We start from the raw sequence: 20,137 nt of genomic DNA, 5'->3' as shown, positions 1-20,137 counted from the left end.
TATGAAGGAACCGCTCAAGACTGTCCCCAAAAAGGGTGCAAACCCGACGGTACAACTGTAGTGTGTCCATGCCAGAGAATACTTCCCAGGTGAAGCTGGCGTCACAGCCAGGTAATCGTCTCTCGGCCGGGCATTGTCCTCTCTTGGCCAGGCATTGTCCCCCTATTACAGGGCGCGGTCCCCTCTCAGCCAGGTATGGTCCTCCCTCAGCCAGCCATTGTCCCCTCTCAACTGGACATTGTTCCCCCTCAGTCAGGCATTGTCCCATCTCGGCCGGGCATTGTCCTCTCTCGGCCAGGCACTGTTCTCTTGGCCGGACATTGTCCCCTTTCGGCCGGGCATTGTCCCCTCTCAGCTGGGCATGGTCCTCCCTCAGACGGCCATTGTCCCCTCTCAACTGGATATTGTTCCCCCTCAGTCAGTCATTGTCCCCTCTCGGCCGGGCAGTCTCCTAGAGCGGCCACCTGCCTCCATAATTGGTGACTTCCAATGATGCTGAGCGGTTACCCCAATTCATAGACTGTGTAGGTGGTGCTGACCGGGAGACATCCACAAGATGCAGGTCAGCAGCTATGTGTGCCTGCTGTATCTCACCAAGCACAGTGCCAGATGCCAGCTCCATATTAATGTCTGTGTACATAGATAGGTCAGAAAATATCCTGTGAGAATATGGTGGGGGCACATGTACTTTTCTCCACATAGTGTGAACCTGGCTCTTAGCTTTGATATGACCTGAAGTGTTATCATAGGGCCATGAATGTATGTTTTCCCATATGACCATTTCAATCCAATCGTGAAAAATCATTTTACATTTACTGATTTTTCTCCTCAGAAACACTTTTATTTACCTCAAGAAACACCTCAGAGAGCAGCCATGCTGCTGACAGCACTCATACTCATTATTTATGGGATTGTACATCTTTATTTCCACACTATCTTGGCTCGATCACGACAGCACTAGCCCTGACAGGTCTTATTTCTGTCACAACTCCAGCCACACACAGCACAGCACAGATCGCCATTGTGCTTTGTGACTTTTCAAACTTCCTCCTTCTTCGTCGTCCTGAAAACCGCGGGAAAAACTAAAACGGACCAATCAGAGGAAAGCCCGCGAAAATCCTGTGACGTCTAGGCTTTGTCTCTGACGAGTAGGCGGAGGAAAGGACTGGAGACGCATGCGCAGTTGTTGTGAGGGAATCCGGCCCGCCCCGCACAAGCAGCACCGGAGGGATCGTGTGTGGACGGTGTGTGACGGGGAGGCTCAGTCTCGGTTGAGCTCACCGCCATCTTCGGGCGCTAAATGCGATGAGCTCCGCCTCCAGCCGGGCTCCCCCGGTGCCACAGCCTCCTCCACATCAGCAGCAGTAATATTATTGTTAATGACACCACGTGATTGAGTGGGCGTGACCACCTCTACTTGACCGACAGGTGAGCATGACGTCATCATTGTGGTGGGGTACAGCGGTGTTGACTACTAGCGCGCATGCGTCATGTTGTGAAGCCTGATGGGGCCCCAGAAGGGGCTTTAGTTTGGGTTTCCGGGGTCCCTTTTTTTTTTCTTTTACAAATGGCAAAAAATAGGTTTTTGTGTCATTTGTGACCTTATTGGTTGTTATTGGCCATTCTTGTTATGGAGTCTCTGGCATTACACCGTGTGTGGGGGATTACTGTCCTCTTCCTGGTGTCATGGCTCCTGATCAGGGTGATTGCACCCATCAGCATGGTTCAGGGCATGAGGACTTCTATAAGGAGAGGGGTGTGCACAGTTTTGCACCAGGGCTCCCTGTGGAGGGGTCATTGAGGCGCCCGCCGGTGTGTACTGTACCAGGCAGCCTGTAACAACTTCAATTAAAAAAATGTAGAATTTCCATAATTAATAATGGAGTATTGATTTTTAACGGAATTTAGATGAGTTTAGAAATCTTAATTGACACATTTTATCTTCTTCCCCTCCCCCATTTATCAATAAACTGAACCATTTTTCTGCAGTAAATGTTATTACAAAGTACCAGCCTTGTAAGGAGTCGAAAGAGAAGAATAATGAATGACGGGGGTCTGAGCCGGCTCCGCAGCCCCCGCGTATAGATAAATTCTCGTCCCAGGCAGTGTAATACCGCTCAGCTGTAAGTTGTAAGATGTAGCGTCTATACATAAAGCCCCGTGCAAGTCCGATATCAAGGCTTTACTCAGTTTATCAGTAGATAAAAACATATAAAAATGGAGAGAAAGGAACATCAGTCTGGTGGTACTAACTAATAACATCACTGACGTGCCAGGGCCGTATGTATTGATGACCTGTCCATAGGGTAGTGATCGATCTGTCGGGTGGGTCGGTGGATGTGCCGGGTGTCAAGACACTCGCTGATCTGCTGTTGTACCCGCCAGTGGTGATGTCCTCTTCTTGTCTTCACGCTGCAGCTCCGGCACATGCGTACTTTGTCGGTCCTGTTGAGGGCAGAGCAAAGTACTGCAGGAGCCGGGAAAGGTCAGAGGGGCCCAGCACCTGCGCACTGCAGTACTTTGCTCTGCCCTCAACAGGACCGACATAGTACGCCTGCGCCGGAGCCGCAGCATGAAGACAAGAAGAGGACGTGGATGAAGAATGAAGGTGGGAGGCCCCGGACCGCTACACCCATCGGACCGGACTGCATCGGGACCACCCCTTTAATCTAACCTCTTTTTCTCATCTTTCAGGATACATCGGGGGCTTATCTACAGCATTCTCTAATGCTGTAGATAAGCCCCTGATGACGGTGGGCTTAGTTCACCTTTGATTTTGGGGGTGACAGGTTCCCTTTAAGTCTTCAGTAACCTCTTTAGATGTTGAAGTGCGTAAATTGACTCTGCGGTGCACCTGATCATATATCTCCAGCGCCCTGCTTCTCTTTCCAGGTAATGTGTTGAGGATGGTCGTACAGACCTGGGTGTTGACTGATGTTCTAGTGCAAAGTGATCTCCGAAGGGTAATTCTACCCAGGCGTCTTGAGTTTCTCTTATTGCTTCAAGCATCTCTGGGAATTATGCAAATTGTCGCTTCAGAGAGGAAAAGACCTAGAACTCTAGTGCCACCTATTGGAAGTAGCAATCCTACAAGTCAATGTCGACCCTTTAACGAGCCTTGTCACATGACTTCGGATAAAAGCCAAACCAGAATCTCAATTTACACACACTGTGTTTCGGGGTACTGCCCCTCGTCAGTGCAAAGTGTGAGGTCTGATTTGGCTGTGTGAGAGGCGTCTGACCGGGATCCAAGCAGTAAGGTTTCTCCTTGCGGAGAGTGACATGCTAAGCATGCCGAGATGAGGAGACTTAATGCCGCAATGCTTTAAGTCTCCTCATCTCGGCATGCTTAAAATGTCTGTCTGCAAGGAGAAACGTTACTTCTTGGATCCCTGCTTCAAGCTTCGAAAGCCGTGAAGTCGCCAAAAGAAGTGACCAAAACACAGCAGGTCTGCCGGCATCTGAAAGAGCAGGTGCACATAATAATAATAATTTTTATTTACATAGCACCAACATATTCCGCAGCACTTTCCATTATAGAGGGGACTTGTACAGACAATAGACATTACAGCATAACAATAAACATAGATCAAAATAGATACCAAGAGGAGTGAGGGTCCTGCTGCTCGCAAGCTTCCAATCTATAGGAAAAAAGGAGACACGGGAGGTGGATGGTAACAATTGCTTTCGTTGTTCGAACCAGCCAAAGTGTAATAAATCGGGTGTTCATGTAAAGCTGCATGAACCGGTTATCAGCCTAAATATATAACAGTACAGACACAGAGGGCTATTAACTGTATAAAGTGTATGAGAACATGATGCGAGGAACCTGATTATGGTTGAAGTTTTTTGAATGGGTCACACAGGGATAGTTAAGTTAATGCAATGAGGCGGTAGGCCAGTCTGAACAAATGCATTTTTAGGGCACGCTTAAAACTGTGGGGATTAATCGTATTATCCTGGGTAGTGCATTCCAGAGAATTGGCGAAGCACGTGAAAAGTCTTGGAGACGGTAGTGGGGGGTTCTGATTATTGAGGATGTTAATCTCGGGTCATTAGCGGAGCGGAGGGCACGGGTAGGGTGGTAGACTGAGACCAGAGAGCAGATGTAGGGTGGTGCTGAGCCATGGAGTGCTTTGTGGATGAGGGTAGTAGATACTGGATTCTGGAGTGGATGGGTAACCAGTGCAATGACTGGCACAAGGCAGAGGCATCGGTGTAACGATTGGTGAGGAATATGATCCTGGCTGCAGCATTCAGCACAGACTGGAGAGGGGGGAATATCCGCATGCCCCCTATTTGGTTCCTGTGTTAGCAGCCGCTAATTGTCCTGCCGCCCAATACGCATGTTTCACCGAGATTAGTGCGTATTTATGGTGGATTAAGGAGGAGTTTTGGTTGCTGCACTTTCTGAAAACTTGACATGTCAGAAGTTTTTGATTGGTGGAGGTACGGACACCCCTCCTGATCTGCTCCGACATCCTTCTTCATGTAGTGGAGCGCCTCAGCTGCTTGTCTTAAATGTTTTTAAAGATAAAGCGCAGTCACCGATTGCTGGAGATTGTTTGTGTCTGTAGTTACTATGTGATATGCAGGATAAAGGCGTAAAACGTCTGCAAACAATGAATCATGAGCAGATAAAGCCATGGCCTGATGTGTACGGGTCAGCGCTGAGCAAAGCTGGAGAGGACACTGGGGGATGTGGAGAGAGGAGGATTTGGAAGCCGGAGGACATGTGGTTCTCATATATAGACCTCAGGGGACAGAAGCGGCTGCATGTGATTCTTATGTAATGGAACTTACTACTTATTTTATTTCTATATTTCCCCTGTAATTAGTACAGATAGAAACAGCAGCAAAATGCTATTAAAAACACACAAAACCCCTGCATATCTTATCTATGCCCTGAGAAGTCTCATCATGGCTGCCAGGCCCATACCCGGTCCTGTAATCAGGGGCGGCACAGAGTAGTGTCGTCATGAAATGTTATTCTAGATGACTTCCTCCAGTGGTATCTGCTGCTCGGCTTAGTACCAAGTGATCTATTAGGCTACGTTCACACTAGCGTTGCGCCGCCCTGCGTCGGCGGCGCGACGCACGAAAAAACGCGCACAAACGCACGCAAAAACGCGCGCGTTTTGCGACGCGTGCGTCGTTTTTTGACGAGAATCGGACGCACAGAAAATGCAACTTGTTGCATTTTCTTGCGTCCGACGCTAGCGTCGTAAACGACGCAAGTGTCAAAAAACGCCACCCAAAAAACGCACGCGTCCCCTATGTTAAACATAGGGGCGCGTCGCCGGCGCAACAGCGACGCACATTGGCGGAACGCCAATGTGAACGTAGCCTTACTGGGTGGTCCTGTCTTTTAAATCACGCCAGTAGTACGACACACAAAGGCCAATGATTGGCTGCCACAAAGAACAGGGGTATTTATTCTAATGGCTTTTGTGTGTTTTTTTTTGTTTTTGTTTTTTTGAAAACTAGATAATCCCATCCAAAACATAAAATAGTTTTGCAATGAATCCCAATTTCTTGATCATCTTAATGATGATTGATTCTAGGGAACGGTTGAGTGGCCACTAGTTAGGCCGGTATGACACTTTCCACTTCGGACTCGCCTACTCCTTTGTGCATGCATTCAGATCGGTTACAGAAATCCTATGCAAATCTGCAGGAACAACTTGATTCGGGTGTATTGCATAGATTAATATAGGAAATGATTGCAAAACATCTGCGTTTTTGTGAAAACTATTTTTTTTATTTGCTACAACTTTGAAAATGGTGGCAAAGAACTTACAAAGAAAAGTATATATCAAGCATGGAACAGAAACATAGTGCAAATACAGGATGGTTAGAGGGCCCTTTAAGACTTAAACGGAGTCCTGGCCTGCACCACTTCCCCTCCCCGCTCCTCTTCCTTTCTTCTCACCCTCCATTACTCGCTTCCTCTTTCTCATAAGTTATTGTTTTCCTTTCTGGCTTTGTACTTGTTTCGCTTTGTTCCACCCTCGCTGCCTGCGTGTAATAGTATATTACCGTTCATTAATGGGCAGAGGAGATTATAGAACTTTCTGCTCCCACATTACAAGTTTATTGACCCGACCTACAAATGAATTTCTCTAGTTTGCATTTTGGGGATTGCAGGGCGGCATGGAGGCATTGGTTATGGTGCATAGAGGCAGATGTGGATTTTGGTTGCAGAATTGCTGCATTGCCATCTTTTAGATGAGCACAAGGTGATACGATGTAACACAGGCGACCACAAAGGGGTTTTCTGGCTCTGCTCATTGTCGCATACAGAGATCAGCGACTAATGGACAATGTACCAATTGTGCGTCCTCTGAGATGTGTGCAGACACCACGCCATCAGCACCACTTGCTCTTTTAATGTTATGTTCACATGGTGCATGTTTGGGGTGGATTTTACTCACCCATTTCTAAACTGCAGCTTTTATGCATCTAAAAAAATCCACACATTTTCCATGTTTTTTTTTGTGTGCAAAAAAGCAACAGAGCAGGGCCAGGACAGCATGATAACCGCGTCTAGATCAGGAATTAAATTAAAACTCATCCACTTTGCTAGAAGTGAAAAAAAATGCTGCAGAATTTACACACGGAAAATAGTTCCACAAGTGTGTAACATGTGAACCTGACCTAACCCCCCCACCATGAGTTCTAATGACGGTGACGTGAGTCTGATGGTCGCATCCTCCGCCTTGTTCATGTACTGCACATGCAGAGCCTGCGGGATCAAGCGTACATGTTTATACGGGGCAGAGATGGTTCCAAAATTGACGCAAACGATTTTGGAAAACCGCAGCTGCAACTTGATGACAAATACACTTTGCAGAAATTTGGCAGAGAACATGAGTGTATGATGTTACAACTGATGTGACGTGGAGCCTGAACTGCTTGGCTTTTTGGGATGTCGTCGCTCTCCTTACACCTCCATACATCCAGAGTCTGTTGGCAGTGTGGCTTTTTTTTTTTTTATTTAGAGGTTACAGTGGCAGGGGGTCCAGTAGAGGCTTCATGAAGCCTGAACAAAACGGCCATGAGGCCTAAGGCCTCTTTCGCACTTCCGTTTTTTGCAATCCGTCGTTTTGGGCAAAAAACGGATCCTGCAAATGTGCTCACGACGGATTGCCACACGTCGCATCCGTCGTGCAACGGATCCGTCGTGTTTTGGCGGACCGTCGACACAAAAAAAGTTCAATGTAACGTGTTTTTTTTTTTTTTTTTGTACGCGTGGCCGAAACTCCACCCCCTCCTTCCCGGACTGCAGAATGGGCAGCGGATGCGTTGAAAAACTGCATCCGCTATCCACGTCGTGCAGAACTTTAACAACGTCCGTCGGTACGTCGGCCCGACCTATTGCGACGGACCCGTACCGACGGAAGTGTGAAAGAGGCCTAAGGAGATATATATACAGGTTTTGTTTTTTTCCCTTGGATTTTTGCAGTGACCGCAAAAATGTCTGAGTATAAAAATTGCAACTAACTGCAAAAAAAAAAAGTTAAAGCTGCTGCTTCAGGAGAATGGGAACACGTTCAAAGTGAAAACAATGATTATACTGCTTAGGAGATGGCGTTCACGTCAGCGGGATGTGCTGGATGTTGGGTGAGTAGTACAGACTGCGATAGAATTGGCTCCTTTCACTTCTGGATTTCTTCCCTCTCTCCTATCTCATGTTTCCTCCTTCAGTAAATAGAACAAAGAAAAAAATCTGAAACCGGATTTCACAGTGCAAACTATTTATGTTATTACAAAGATTTCTTAGACCTGATGGGGCTGGTGTACATATTGTTAAAATCTGTCAGAATGGCTGATAGTAAAAATAAAAAAAAAAAATAAAAGGAAGGAGATCGTTTGTCTCCGAAACGCGTAGGAATTGGTCCCAAGCTCTCCCCGTAGCCTATCACGTGATTGTGACGTCACATTAGGTCCTGCTATTGCAGTACACCTAACGGCTCTGTCTAGTAGCGCGGACATACTACACTGAACGCAGGCTAGCGCTGCCACCGGCCGGGGCAGCGCCTGCCACCTGGATCCATATAGGACAATTTGTGATACTCGTCTCACCTGACCTTCTTCGGGCACCGCAAGTAGTAAAGGACATCGGAATAAGCCGCACCATCGCTTCCCGCACAGCTGCCATCAGGCACGGACTCTATTTTACTCCATATTGGGAGACTCTAATCTACTACATCGCATCAATCCTTTTCCTCCTTGGACTATTCCGTCAGGTAGTGACACAACATTGTTTATTATTTGTTTTTATAAGTTTGGCAGTATTAGGTTGCTTTTCTATTTGCATATGGTTCCGGTTTTAGTTTTATTTTTAACACGGTTCCATTTTTTTGTGAGATTTACGTATTTATTTATTAGCTTCTATGGTCCTCTAGTGTTTTTTCCAGCGCAGATATTCTTTTCCTTTTTATAGTAAAAATAAGTCCAGCTAAAGTGTAAGAGAGCTAATGAGTCAGTGTATTTATTGTTCAACTGAGAGCTGCAGCTTGTACTGGTTGGAGATTCAGCAGCAGGGAGGAGGGGTCATGAGCTGTCAGTCAGCCTATGTGGGAGGAGAGCAGCGGGGAGGTGGTGTAATGATCTGTCAGTCAGCCTATGTGGGAGGAGATTCAGCAGGGAGGAGGGGTCATGAGCTGTCAGTCAGCCTATGTGGGAGGAGAGCAGCGGGGAGGTGGGGTAATGATCTGTCAGTCAGCCTATGTGGGAGGAGATTCAGGAGCAGGGAGGATGGGTAATGATCTGTCAGTCAGCCTAAGTGGGAGGAGATTCAGTAGCAGGGAGGAGGGGTAATGATCTGTCAGTCAGCCTATGTGGGAGGAGATTCAGGAGCAGGGAGGAGGGGTAATGATCTGTCAGTCAGCCTAAGTGGGAGGAGATTCAGGAGCAGGGAGGAGATTCAGTAGCAGGGAGGAGGGGTAATGATCTGTCAGTCAGCCTATGTGGGAGGAGATTCAGGAGCAGGGAGGATGGGTAATGATCTGTCAGTCAGCCTAAGTGGGAGGAGATTCAGTAGCAGGGAGGAGGGGTAATGATCTGTCAGTCAGCCTATGTGGGAGGAGATTCAGGAGCAGGGAGGAGGGGTAATGATCTGTCAGTCAGCCTATGTGGGAGGAGATTCAGCAGCAGGGAGGAGGGGTAATGATCTGTCAGTCAGCCTGTGTGGGAGGAGATTCAGTAGCAGGGAGGAGCTGTCAGTCAGCCTATGTGGGAGGAGATTCAGTAGCAGGGAGGAGCTGTCAGTCATGCAGGCTTCGTGGTGGAGATTTAGGATAAACATTCATAAAGGATTATAAAGTCGTTCTGAAATGGATTTTCCCGCCAGCCTCGTCAGGTCTAATCAGGATACAGCCAGTGATCGCTCCGAGCTGCTGCTTTAGCCAAGAAAAGGTGCAGCTGGTACTGACTTTTTGTGGCTTGTTTATCAAAGTTGCAGCGATTAAAAAAATAAATAAATAAAAACCCACAATGGAATAAAATATTTTTCACCATTTCACCCCACTTTTTCCAATACAATCCTGCATAAAAATGACGTACCTGACCGGTTCCCTTTCATCCATTCTTTCCACACTTCTCCCTCCCCCAACTGCTGAGGTTGAATCTCCTGTGAAATACTGGTAGATGGACGTCTCTTATTTTCTGCTGGAGGCTCAGAAGTGCCTGATCTATCAGCTATGTGAAGCATCTGAGCGGGCACACGTTTCTCCGCCGTGTGCTTGGCAGGTATAGTATTCCTGCAGTGAGTGGCCGCTTCTTGCCCAGTCTTCTAACTTTTCCCCCCTATACCTCCAGGATGCTGGGTGGGATGCTGGATCACCACAAAGATGCCCTCATCAGACTGAGAGTGATGTTAATCCAGGAGATGGTGCCTGACGAGCTGATCGACCATCTGATAGGGAAGAAAGTGCTCACTGCCTACATGCAAGAGAAAATCCAGGTAAGAAGGGAAGACATCTGCCGTTGTCTAGCTGAGGACACAGGATAAAGCTTTTCATCCCACTGATCGCTGCGGCGCCGTCTGGGTCCTGTGTGATAAGCAGCGACACAGCGTCTAATATACAGTCCCAACCTAATTGTCAGAACCAAGTTTTCCTATTGCTAAACATAGTTACATTAATACCACCCAGTCACAATGTGCCAGTGAGACATAAGAGAGACGGGGCTGCAGGTTTAGGTGGCAGATCCTCTGCACGTCGCTGTTGCTTTGATGCTTATTGTTTGCTTTTCTCTTCACAAGTCCAAGGGAGTGAGTTTCCGACAGAACAGCGCTCTGCTGGATTTGCTCCCTAAGCGAGGACCAAATGCATTCTCCATCTTCTGCGCTGCGCTGCGAGACACCAATCAGGGGCACTTGGCTGAACAGTTGGAGCAGCAAACGAGAATGCCCAAACCAGAGGTAAGGTCAGCCTGTAAGATCAGCAATGTTCTGCCGGTCACATGTGGCCTCATACAGAACTTCACGATGTCACTCCCAAGGGTCTGTGACACTTTTAATAAGCTATAAATATGTGCCAGAAATGTCTTGATGGCTGCCGGTTTCAGGTGGATGGAGGTTCCCCTCTTATCTGTTCCGCACTCCAGGGAGGAGACTGCCTACAGCTTTCTCCTACGTATAGTATGGGAGTTATTAATTGGCCTAGTATTACATGGCCCTGCTCTGTAGAGGTCTGCGTGTGTGCACAGCCATCCTCCACCTCATTAGGTGTCGTGGGACTCCACTCTTTCAGGACGGCCACACAGTCCCCCATTAATACTTGCTCATCAGTTCTCCCCTTGCAGTACATCTTTCCTCTTATCTCCGACGTGGAAACTACATAACAGTAACCACTAGCCCCTGACTAATCACGTCTGTGCCCAGATGATCAGGACCTCAGAGTGGCAAGCATACTGAAAAATGCAGATTTACAAAATGTATCTCCTAAATTGTAATAATGCTTCCAAGTTTGGGCAGATTACCATCCGGCCGGCCAGATCTTTGACTCTGAAATCTATAGGATCCCTTGATAATCCAGTCTCTCTCACCTGCATTTTCTGATGTTATGCAGCATCACTGACCAATTCCAGTCTCTGCTCAGTAACTATTGCCTGATCCATTATAAAATCTGCAGGAATCCTTAACTAAATAAAGATTTATGCAAACTTCCCGGAGCTTGTATGTGTTTGCCCCCCAGAGTGAATATCTATTATCTCTGATTACAGGAGTCCTGCTTTCCTTTATCTGTGGAGGAGCACGGAGGGATGCATCGCTGGCGAGGTGAGGCCGCTCTACCATACCCGGTCCTGTAATCAGGGGCGGCACAGAGCAGTGTCGTCATGAAAGGTTATTCTAGATGACTTCCTCCAGTGGTATCTGCTGCTCGGCTTAGTACCAAGTGATCTATTACTGGGTGGTCCTGTCTTTTAAATCAGTGACATGTCACTAGGAAATATAACTTTATGAGCAATGGGGGCTCAAGATCTGGACCTCCCTATGATCTAAAGATTTAATGGACCTTTTTTCCCTTCTCAACATGTACCTGCCCCCCTGCAACTTAGCCCCATTCTCATGGTGGCCAGGTGCGCCGCTCTTCTTGTAAAAGTCAAAAGTAGAACTTGAACAAAGTTGCACAGTCGGCTATATACTTAGGATCTGAAGAAGTTTGACCTCTGAGACATAGCAATATACCAACAATCTTACAAAATGCAGGTGTATAGAGCTTGCTTAGGAGCTGAGCTGTTTTATAAAGCCGGCATATGCCTGCAACTTCAGCGATCAGAGCTTGCATCGCTTGTTTAACTCGTTGGAATCACTGTGAATCTTTGCAGCATTTATAGCACGCAACCTCTGTTGTGCACCATTTCCAGTGCCAATCGCTGCCTTTCATTCACATGTAATTGTGGGTTTGCAATGGGAACTGGGGCTGCTGACTGCTCCATAGCCGCATGTTGATGCTCCTGTGAAGCTGGTATTTATAGAGACCGTGATGTTGGCTATATGCTGCCATACTCAGGAATCAAAATGTGTAAAGCAAGCGATTGATTGCAGGTTCAAGTCCTCTAAGGTGACTGAAAATGTACAACAGTTTAACAAAAGTAAAACAACATAATAATTCACCCTTTTCCCCACAAAACATTCAGTATCACCGTGTTTAGTAAAAGTCCAAACAGTCAAATTATAACATAATTACCATAGTACACACTGTAAAGCCTTCAAAAACTGTTACCCTGCACCTCCACCAAATAATGCAGTACGAAGCAATCAAAATGTCGTAAAGACCTCAGCTTGCCATGTAAAAAAAACAAACGCCCTGGCACCTCTCCGTCAATTGAAAAATCAATTAATTTTGTTTTCCAAAAGTACAACTCGTGGCGTAAAAATACCCCAAGCCCTCGTATGGCAGCCTCAACAGAGAAATAAATAGAAAAGGTATGGCTCCTGGAAGGAGAGGGAAAACCAAGAACTGAAAGTGTCCGTAGTAGTGTAAAGGGAATGTGTCAGGGCGACACTACTGTAGAGACTATAGATCTTTCTGCGGAGGTCCTAGAGCAGCAGAGACAATGATGCGCCGGGTACAGAGGCACAGTCAGCGGTAGGTTTAGCCGCACATGGCGCCATAATGCTGTGCACACACTGTTAGGAGTCTCGTGGTGCTGTACTTGCCGGGTTCAGGCTGTGATTCTGTTACTGGTTACTCCACTATTCACCTTTTATGTCCTCGTCTTTTCCTAGATCCCTGTGAGAGATGTATGGATGACGGCGACGGTCCAGGGAGTGTGTCTCGAACCTCCGTGAATTTCTACCTGTCGCATTACACGTCTGTGAGTACATCAACATTAGGAAAAGAAATACATGTAATTTCTTAGAAACTGCGTGTGATAATGCAGCTCTGCACAATCTATTACAATCTGTTAATGTAAGGCTGAGCTGCAGTACCTGACGTTGCCTGTATGCAAACGTAGCACTGTGTCTGGAGTAGACTCTCTTCACAATCTACACATGTTTGGTTTCAGGCCTACAAGATGACCACCCGGCCGCGCGGGATCTGCCTGATCATTAGCAATGTCTCCTTCTCCACTCCGGATCTCGACTATCGACACGGAGGGGAAGTGGATCTGAACGTACTGAAACTTTTGTTCTTCCAGCTGAACTTCAGAGTCATGGAGCGCAGCAACATCTCTGCTGAGGTAATGACAAGAAGCTCACGTGTGCCCATGTTACTGCTCCGCAGGTCTTATGACCCAAACTAACAGCATTATCCGGCTCCTCACACCTGTGATTGGGTGTACAGCCATAACACAAGCTTCACTTGCCTTCCCCGGGTCCAGTGATTCCTTTCTCCGCTTCTCCCAGCTTTGTTGCTTGGCTGCATTAGTGAGGTGACAATGGCAGCGCTGCGGCCAATCACTTAGCTCAAGTGCTTAGCCAGTGCAGACTGCACGAGCCTCTTCTCTATGTGATGACTGCAGCTGTGTCGATGTGACATCACTTATGAAGCCAAACAGCCGAGACCAGGGCCGTGGCGGAGACACACAGCGATGGTCCTACGGGGGGTAAGTAAATTGAGGGATGTTATTTTATATCTCATTGAGACTGTATTGTTGAAACAGGACGACTCCTTTAAGTTTTCCATACACAATAATATTGGAAGATTTGGATTGGCCCCAACGGCAAATATAAAATTAAGCAATAGGAATGTTGTTGTTTTTTTTTTTTTTTTAGATTTTCTGTTTCACAATCTTTGTTATTAAAATTGCAGCAAAAACTGCAAAAAAAAACTGATAGCCGCGGGCATGTATGACGTGTATGATGGCATGTATGACAGAGCGGACATGCTGTTCTTTTGTGGTTGATGTGCTGCGGCACAGGTTACACATAGAGATGTCTGTGTTACACATCTGCAATTCCCCGTCTCGTATTACGCCGTCAGACGATTAAAACCAGATGAGATCGTGTTGTACAGGCTGCGATAATATCACCTCTCGTTCTCTCTTTCTAGAAAATTATATCTGAACTGGAACATTTCTCCAAACTGCCTGATCACTCCGAGCTGGACTCCTGTATCATCGCCATCTTATCCCATGGAGTAGATGGTGCTGTGTACGGATCTGATGGCAAACTTGTACAGGTAAGACACAAGGCCAGGTATATTCACACTGGGACAAAACATATCCCAGCAGTTAATTCTCTTTTCTTCTTTTCTTTGTTGTATATTGATGTAAAAAATGAAATCTTCCACTTATCTCAGCTATGTTCTCTTCCGCTGGCTGCAGCAGGAGCCTCTCCCCTCTGCTGTGTCTACAGTAGGGCAATGCCACATGATATTATCTTCATTCTTTAATTAGGGATATGAAACAAAGAGTTAGGTCAGTGTTTCTCAGACATCTGAATTCGGCCTTGTTATAGGACCTCTAATTAAAGCGTCTCTTGGAAATGGCGGCTCTGTGATATTGGTTAGCTGATGTTGTCGCGGCGTAATAGACGTTCCTCCAAGGAGCTCATTAATTTTTTCTTCTTTCTATTACTACATTTGCAGTTGGATAGTTTTACAGTCATGTAATAAGTTTGTGGTGTGTTTCTATCTTCTCGTGTCGTAGCTGCAGGATGTCTTCACACTGTTGGACAATGCGCACTGCCCACAGCTGCAGAACAAACCCAAGATGTTCTTCATCCAGGCGTGCCGAGGAGGTGAGAGCTGCATGCTGGGCCTTACAGTGCCCCACCCACCGATACATTGTCAGCGTGTGTCCAGCCTCTCCACTTTACATTTCTTTCTTCTCGCATGGATTTTTCAAGAATTTATTTTTTAATCTCTGCTATACTTGCTAGCACTGCCTTTCTGCCGCTGCAGTCTTAGGGTATGTGCACACGTCAGGATTTCTTGCAGAAATTTCCTGACAAAAAAGGACATTTCTGTCAGAAATCCGCATGCGGTTTTTTTTTCCCCGCATTTTTTTATGCTTTTTTTGCGCGTTTTTTCCCCAATGCATTAAATAGCAGGAAAAGCGTGAAAAAACCCGCAAAATTAATGAACATGCTGCTTTTTTTACCGCGATGTGTTTTTTTCGCGGAAAAAAACGCATCATGTGCACAAAAATTGCAGAATGCATTCTAAATGATAGGATGCACATGTCTGCATTTTTATCACGAAAAAACCTGAACGTGTGCACATACCCTTAGTGATATCACAAAGACAGCGCTTGTGACCGCTGCAGCCACTCACTGGGCATGTAGTAACATATGTTACTTTCAATAGAGGAGACGGATCGAGGTGTGGACCAGCGAGACGGACGAGAGCAGACCGGATCGCCTGGTTGTGAGCAGAGCGACGCAGGGAGAGAGGATGGGAGAATTCGGCTGCCAACCCAGTCTGACATGATCTGCGCCTACGCCTGTCTGAAGGGTGAGCACAAAACATAAACTAAGTTCTGGGCTGGTCTTTATTTTTCCTACAAACTTTCTTTATAGTCATTACATCTCCTACATGCATATAAAGTGAGTGCATTACTGAAGGTGTAAAAAATGTATTAAAAATTGAGTGCAGCTCTGGAGTAAAATGCAGGATGCAATTCTGGATCAGCAATGTATGTATTTGCATAGTTGGTTATTTGCATTTCATTATGTATATAGTTTTATGTCCCTTTTATAATCTGTGACATCATTTAGGTACTGTATCACTTCGCAACACAAAGCACGGATCGTGGTTCATACAAGATCTTACTGATGTGTTCTCCAAACATGCGAAGGACACGCATGTAGCTGACATGCTGGTTAAGGTGAGACCCCTGTTATAATGTCTCTGTGCACCAGTGCATCATCTGTGTCGCTGACCTCCTGATGCAAAAATTAGCCGCGCCGGCCTAACCCTCACTTTATCAACCATAACAGCCGCTGTCCCATTGTAGAGTAATAACCCCTAATATGTGCTTTTCTCCTCTGCCCTCTCTATAGGTGAACGCCCGCATTAAAAAGCGAGAGGGGCACGCTCCTGGGACTGAATACGACCGCTGCAAAGAGATGTCCGAATACAGCAGCACCCTGTGCCGAGATCTGTACTTGTTCCCAGGATTTCCCCCTGTGACTTGCGCACCTGCACTTCTGTCTCCTACATAGAATGGCTTTATTTTTACATCTTCTATCCATGTCTTCCACTTTTCTATTGTCTCCTTTCCTTTTCTTGGATGGGTGTATTTTCCAAGGAGCATTGAAGCACCTTCACACAGATCACATTCCTGGACAGGCCGCATTCACACTGAGTGCTGTGTGTGATATTCCTCTGGTGCTTTATATATTCCATAGTATTTAGGGGCGAGATACTTATACTCCCTTCATGCAGGGCCGTTGGACAATTTTTTTAGCTGTATTTTATTTTTTCCATTATTTTATGGAAGCGAAAAGTAATTGCACCAGAAATGATATATTTTACTTGCACTTAAATCCAGTGTGAATTTGGCCCAACAGCAGGGGTTCCCCGGGATTTTGTAACCAATGGCGGAGCTATTCTCTCTTATTGTATTGTATGTTCACTTTTGCCACATGCAGGCAGTTTTCTTCAGTGGTGGTCCGGGGCCCAGACCCCTACCAATCACAGTCTGGGAGTGCGTAAACCGTGGAGGATTAGCTGAAATCTCTGCACTTTTCTGTTTAGAGGTTTTGGGATTCAGATTCCCTCCAGTGAAACTTTTTAGTTTTTTTAAACTTTAATTATCTTTTAAACTTTGGTATTTGAGAAGTTATATGGGGGACCGCGACTAAAAGGGGATGTATGATATGTTTACAGGGGTCTCGCCTAGAGATCAGCCCTGTATCAACACTGCTTTCATATTTTTTCTTTCATAGACTGAATTGTCTTAGAAAGTTGTAGTTTTACCATTTTTTTTTTTTTTTTTGCCCCTCAAACGGGTCTCGGCCCTTCTTTTGACTCGTCGGTCTTTGTGAATTTTTGCTTTCCTGCAAAATTGCTAAATTGTCATGTTGTCCCTCTGTTGTTCCTCCTGGAGTTTTATCGTGTGTCTCTTGTCAGTGTCCTAGTTGAGCTGACGGTGACAGGTGACAATTTATTACATTTCCAAGAAGAGTAACTGAGGAACGACACAACGCAGAGCAGAAATGATTTTTTTTTTTTTTTTTTTACAGTAGAAGTGTTTCTACTACGTGGTTATATTCAGATGCCGTATGTGGGGATCGTCTGGTCTCGTAGGTGAGCTGGACTCTTGAGTCAGTAATATGGGAGCTTCACAGATATGATTCCTTTCTCTGTCTATCCCTCTGTAACCGACCTTTTCAATCTGGCTCATATATAAGGCAATCCCCACACTGCTCCCTACACATCACGGGGTCTCCAGAGGGATGTCAAGTTCATTGATCACAGACAATCTTCTGTGGATGGCCGTAGGTGACCATCTGCCCAATGTAAAACTACAACCCCCGTCATGGCCGCAGGCTGGAGACCTCTGATGTCGGCTCATGGGTGTCCATTCTTCCTTTCTTCTGGCCCCCGAGTTGTACTTTTATTTCATGCCGACTGCTTGCGAAAAATTTCAGCTTTTCCTGCCGATGGCTACAACTTTCTGTTGTATTTTTTGTATAGTTTAATTGTATTTCTTGCACTTTAGGTAATTAATGTTCCTTAATTTAAAGCTTAACTCCACTCAAAAGCGCAGAGGTCTGTGGAGCTGTATGGTGAAGTCCCCGTTTTGCTATGCTGGTTTATTTATCCATTATTATTTTTTTTTCCATGTCATACTAGGCTTCAGAAAGCTGAGATGAGCTGTATGATGGAATGGTCACCCTACAATGCTCCGTCATTTTTTTCCACCTCTGTCATGTAACTGTTGCAGGGAGCAGAGTTATGGGGGGTGAGCTGTATAATGAGGGTCTTGGCTATAGTGCTGCTTTATCTGCTTGTCATGTACATTTAGGCTTCAGAAGCTGAGATATGGGGAACTGTTTGCAGGCTCCTCGCACTGTAAAGCTGGTTTATCCGTTACTGTGAAAATCCCAGCGAATGCATTGTTCTGGGTCATGGCAGCTTCTTAATCGTGTATGGACTCCAGCAAACAGCCCCTCACATCTCAGCTTCCTAGACTACTATGTTCATAGGGATAGTTAATATTGAGGTGAATAGTTGTCTCTCCTGAGCTTGCGGCTTTTGTTGGCGCGAGGCTTCATAGGGGACCTCCATCAAGGATTACGGCCTTGTCTCCAGTTCCGGGGCATCTTACAGAATTTGATGCAATTATGTAAAAATAACCGCAAATCGTTATAGGTAAGAGGGCCACGTACCTTTAAAAAACGGCCGGTGTCTGGTGTCCTCCGGCACCACATGGCATTCTGAAAAGCTGCAGGAGCGTTTTCTAGCCCCATCTACTAGTGAGAGATTCGGCTACCGTCATCATGGAGGTCCCCTTTAAGTTTTAGGCAAAATTAGTTTTTTATTTGATAATTTTAAAACAAAAAAGTATAGACAGCCCCGGATGGCGGCTGCGATATGCGCTTGTGATATGCAGGAGGCGGAGCCTATGGCACCTCCCCATATTGCAGGGGGCGGGGCACCAGGCTCCTCCCCATACGCTGTGTTTTGTACATTCCTTGCTGCCGCTGGTTTGAGCGAGTCGTGTGACTACGAGGCCTCTTCCTACGTCTGTATCTCAGGACTTTTCTCGTTTCTGTCACTGCCGCTCTCTGTATTGTTTTAGATTCTGCCAAACACGGCATTGTAGTCATGTATCGCCGCCGGTACGTGTCACAGTGTGTCTCCGTTAAGAAGAGGAAAAAAAACAAAGTGATTCTATACTGGTTCAATAAATCTTTTTTTTTACATCTTTTATGTGAGTGAAACATTCTTACAGTTTTCAAAAGTTCTATTAACTCCTGCGTGTTGCCATGGCAACAGACTGCAAACAAACCTCGTGTAGTCGGATCCTGCAGTCACGACGCCTCCTTATTTTTAACATCATGCTAAATGTACGATGGAGCAGAGAAGGGATGTGCCGACTGTAGGATCGGATGACGCCGGGCTCGTTTCCAGCCTGCACTCTTCATAGGTTTAGTACAATAGAATATATCGGTTACATTGTTCATAGTGTGAATTTGGCCATCTAAATGGATCCAAAAAGAGTTTTTAGACTAAAAAAATATATATTACGTACACTAGATATGAGCTCGGAATAAACGGTGCACGTGCAGCATTCGCCAACTAAACCCCGCCTGGCCATGAAGTCATGAGCGCGGGAACTTGAGATGCGTGATGGCTCACGGGCATGCGCGAACAACATGTACATGCCGGGGATGTGCGAGGCACGTAGCGGCGAGGCATGCACTAATCTCACCGGTATTACAAGACATTACAATGTGTGAAAGGCAGAGAAAAATTGATGCAATTAATACGAAGAACATATAAAGTGCAGACAAGTGGAAAAGATGACTGCTTTTGGTTTTGATCATGCATTATATATAGAGATAGTAATAAAAAAAACTGAATAAAAGGCATCAATACAGAAAAAAACATGCCAAATTAATATATACAGTGGGGGAAATAAGTATTTGATCCCTTGCTGATTTTGCCCACTGACATGAACAGTCTATAAATTCTATGGGTCGGTTAATTTTAACATTGAGAGATAGAATATAAAAAATAAAATCCAGAAAATCACATTGTATAAATTATATACATTTATTTGCATTGAGAAAAGTATTTGATCCCTCTGGCAAACAAGACTTAATACTTGGTGGCAAAACCCTTGTTGGCAAGCCCAGCAGTCAGACGTTTGTTGTAGTTGATGATGAGGTTTGCGCACATGTCAGGAGGAATTTTGGTCCACTCCTCTTTGCAGATCATCTCTAAATCATTAAGATTTTGAGGCTGTCGCTTGGCAACTCGGAGCTTCAACTCCCTCCATAAGTCTATGGGATTAAGGTCTGGAGACTGGCTAAGCCACTCCATGACCTTAATGTGCTTCTTTTTGAGCCACTCCTTTGTTGCCTTGGCTGTATGTTTTGGGTCATTGTCTTGCTGGAAGACCCAGCCACGACCCATTTTTAATGTCCTTGTGGAGGGAAGGAGGTCGTCACTCAGGATTTTATGGTACATGGCTCCATCCAGTCTCCCATTGATGCAGTGAAGTAGTC

At 45.8% G+C, this 20,137-nt stretch overlaps 1 protein-coding gene across 1 annotated transcript; it reads left to right on the top strand.

Annotated features, from left to right (window-relative positions):
- The first annotated feature begins 1,173 nt into the window (after nt 1-1,173).
- Nucleotides 1,174-18,834, top strand: CASP2 (caspase 2). The gene is made up of 11 exons (XM_069754239.1): nt 1,174-1,428; nt 9,823-9,967; nt 10,268-10,426; nt 11,230-11,284; nt 12,740-12,828; nt 13,021-13,194; nt 14,007-14,135; nt 14,605-14,695; nt 15,264-15,410; nt 15,674-15,783; nt 15,959-18,834. Exons 2-11 carry the CDS (start codon nt 9,824-9,826, stop codon nt 16,118-16,120), a joined length of 1,260 nt encoding a protein of 419 aa, XP_069610340.1. The 5' UTR covers nt 1,174-1,428; nt 9,823; the 3' UTR covers nt 16,121-18,834.
- Nucleotides 18,835-20,137: the final 1,303 nt, after the last annotated feature.

Source organism: Ranitomeya imitator, chromosome 2 (assembly GCF_032444005.1).
Source record: "Ranitomeya imitator isolate aRanImi1 chromosome 2, aRanImi1.pri, whole genome shotgun sequence".
Classification (NCBI taxonomy): Eukaryota; Metazoa; Chordata; class Amphibia; order Anura; family Dendrobatidae; genus Ranitomeya; species Ranitomeya imitator.
This window is presented reverse-complemented; position numbering and strand designations above follow the sequence as displayed.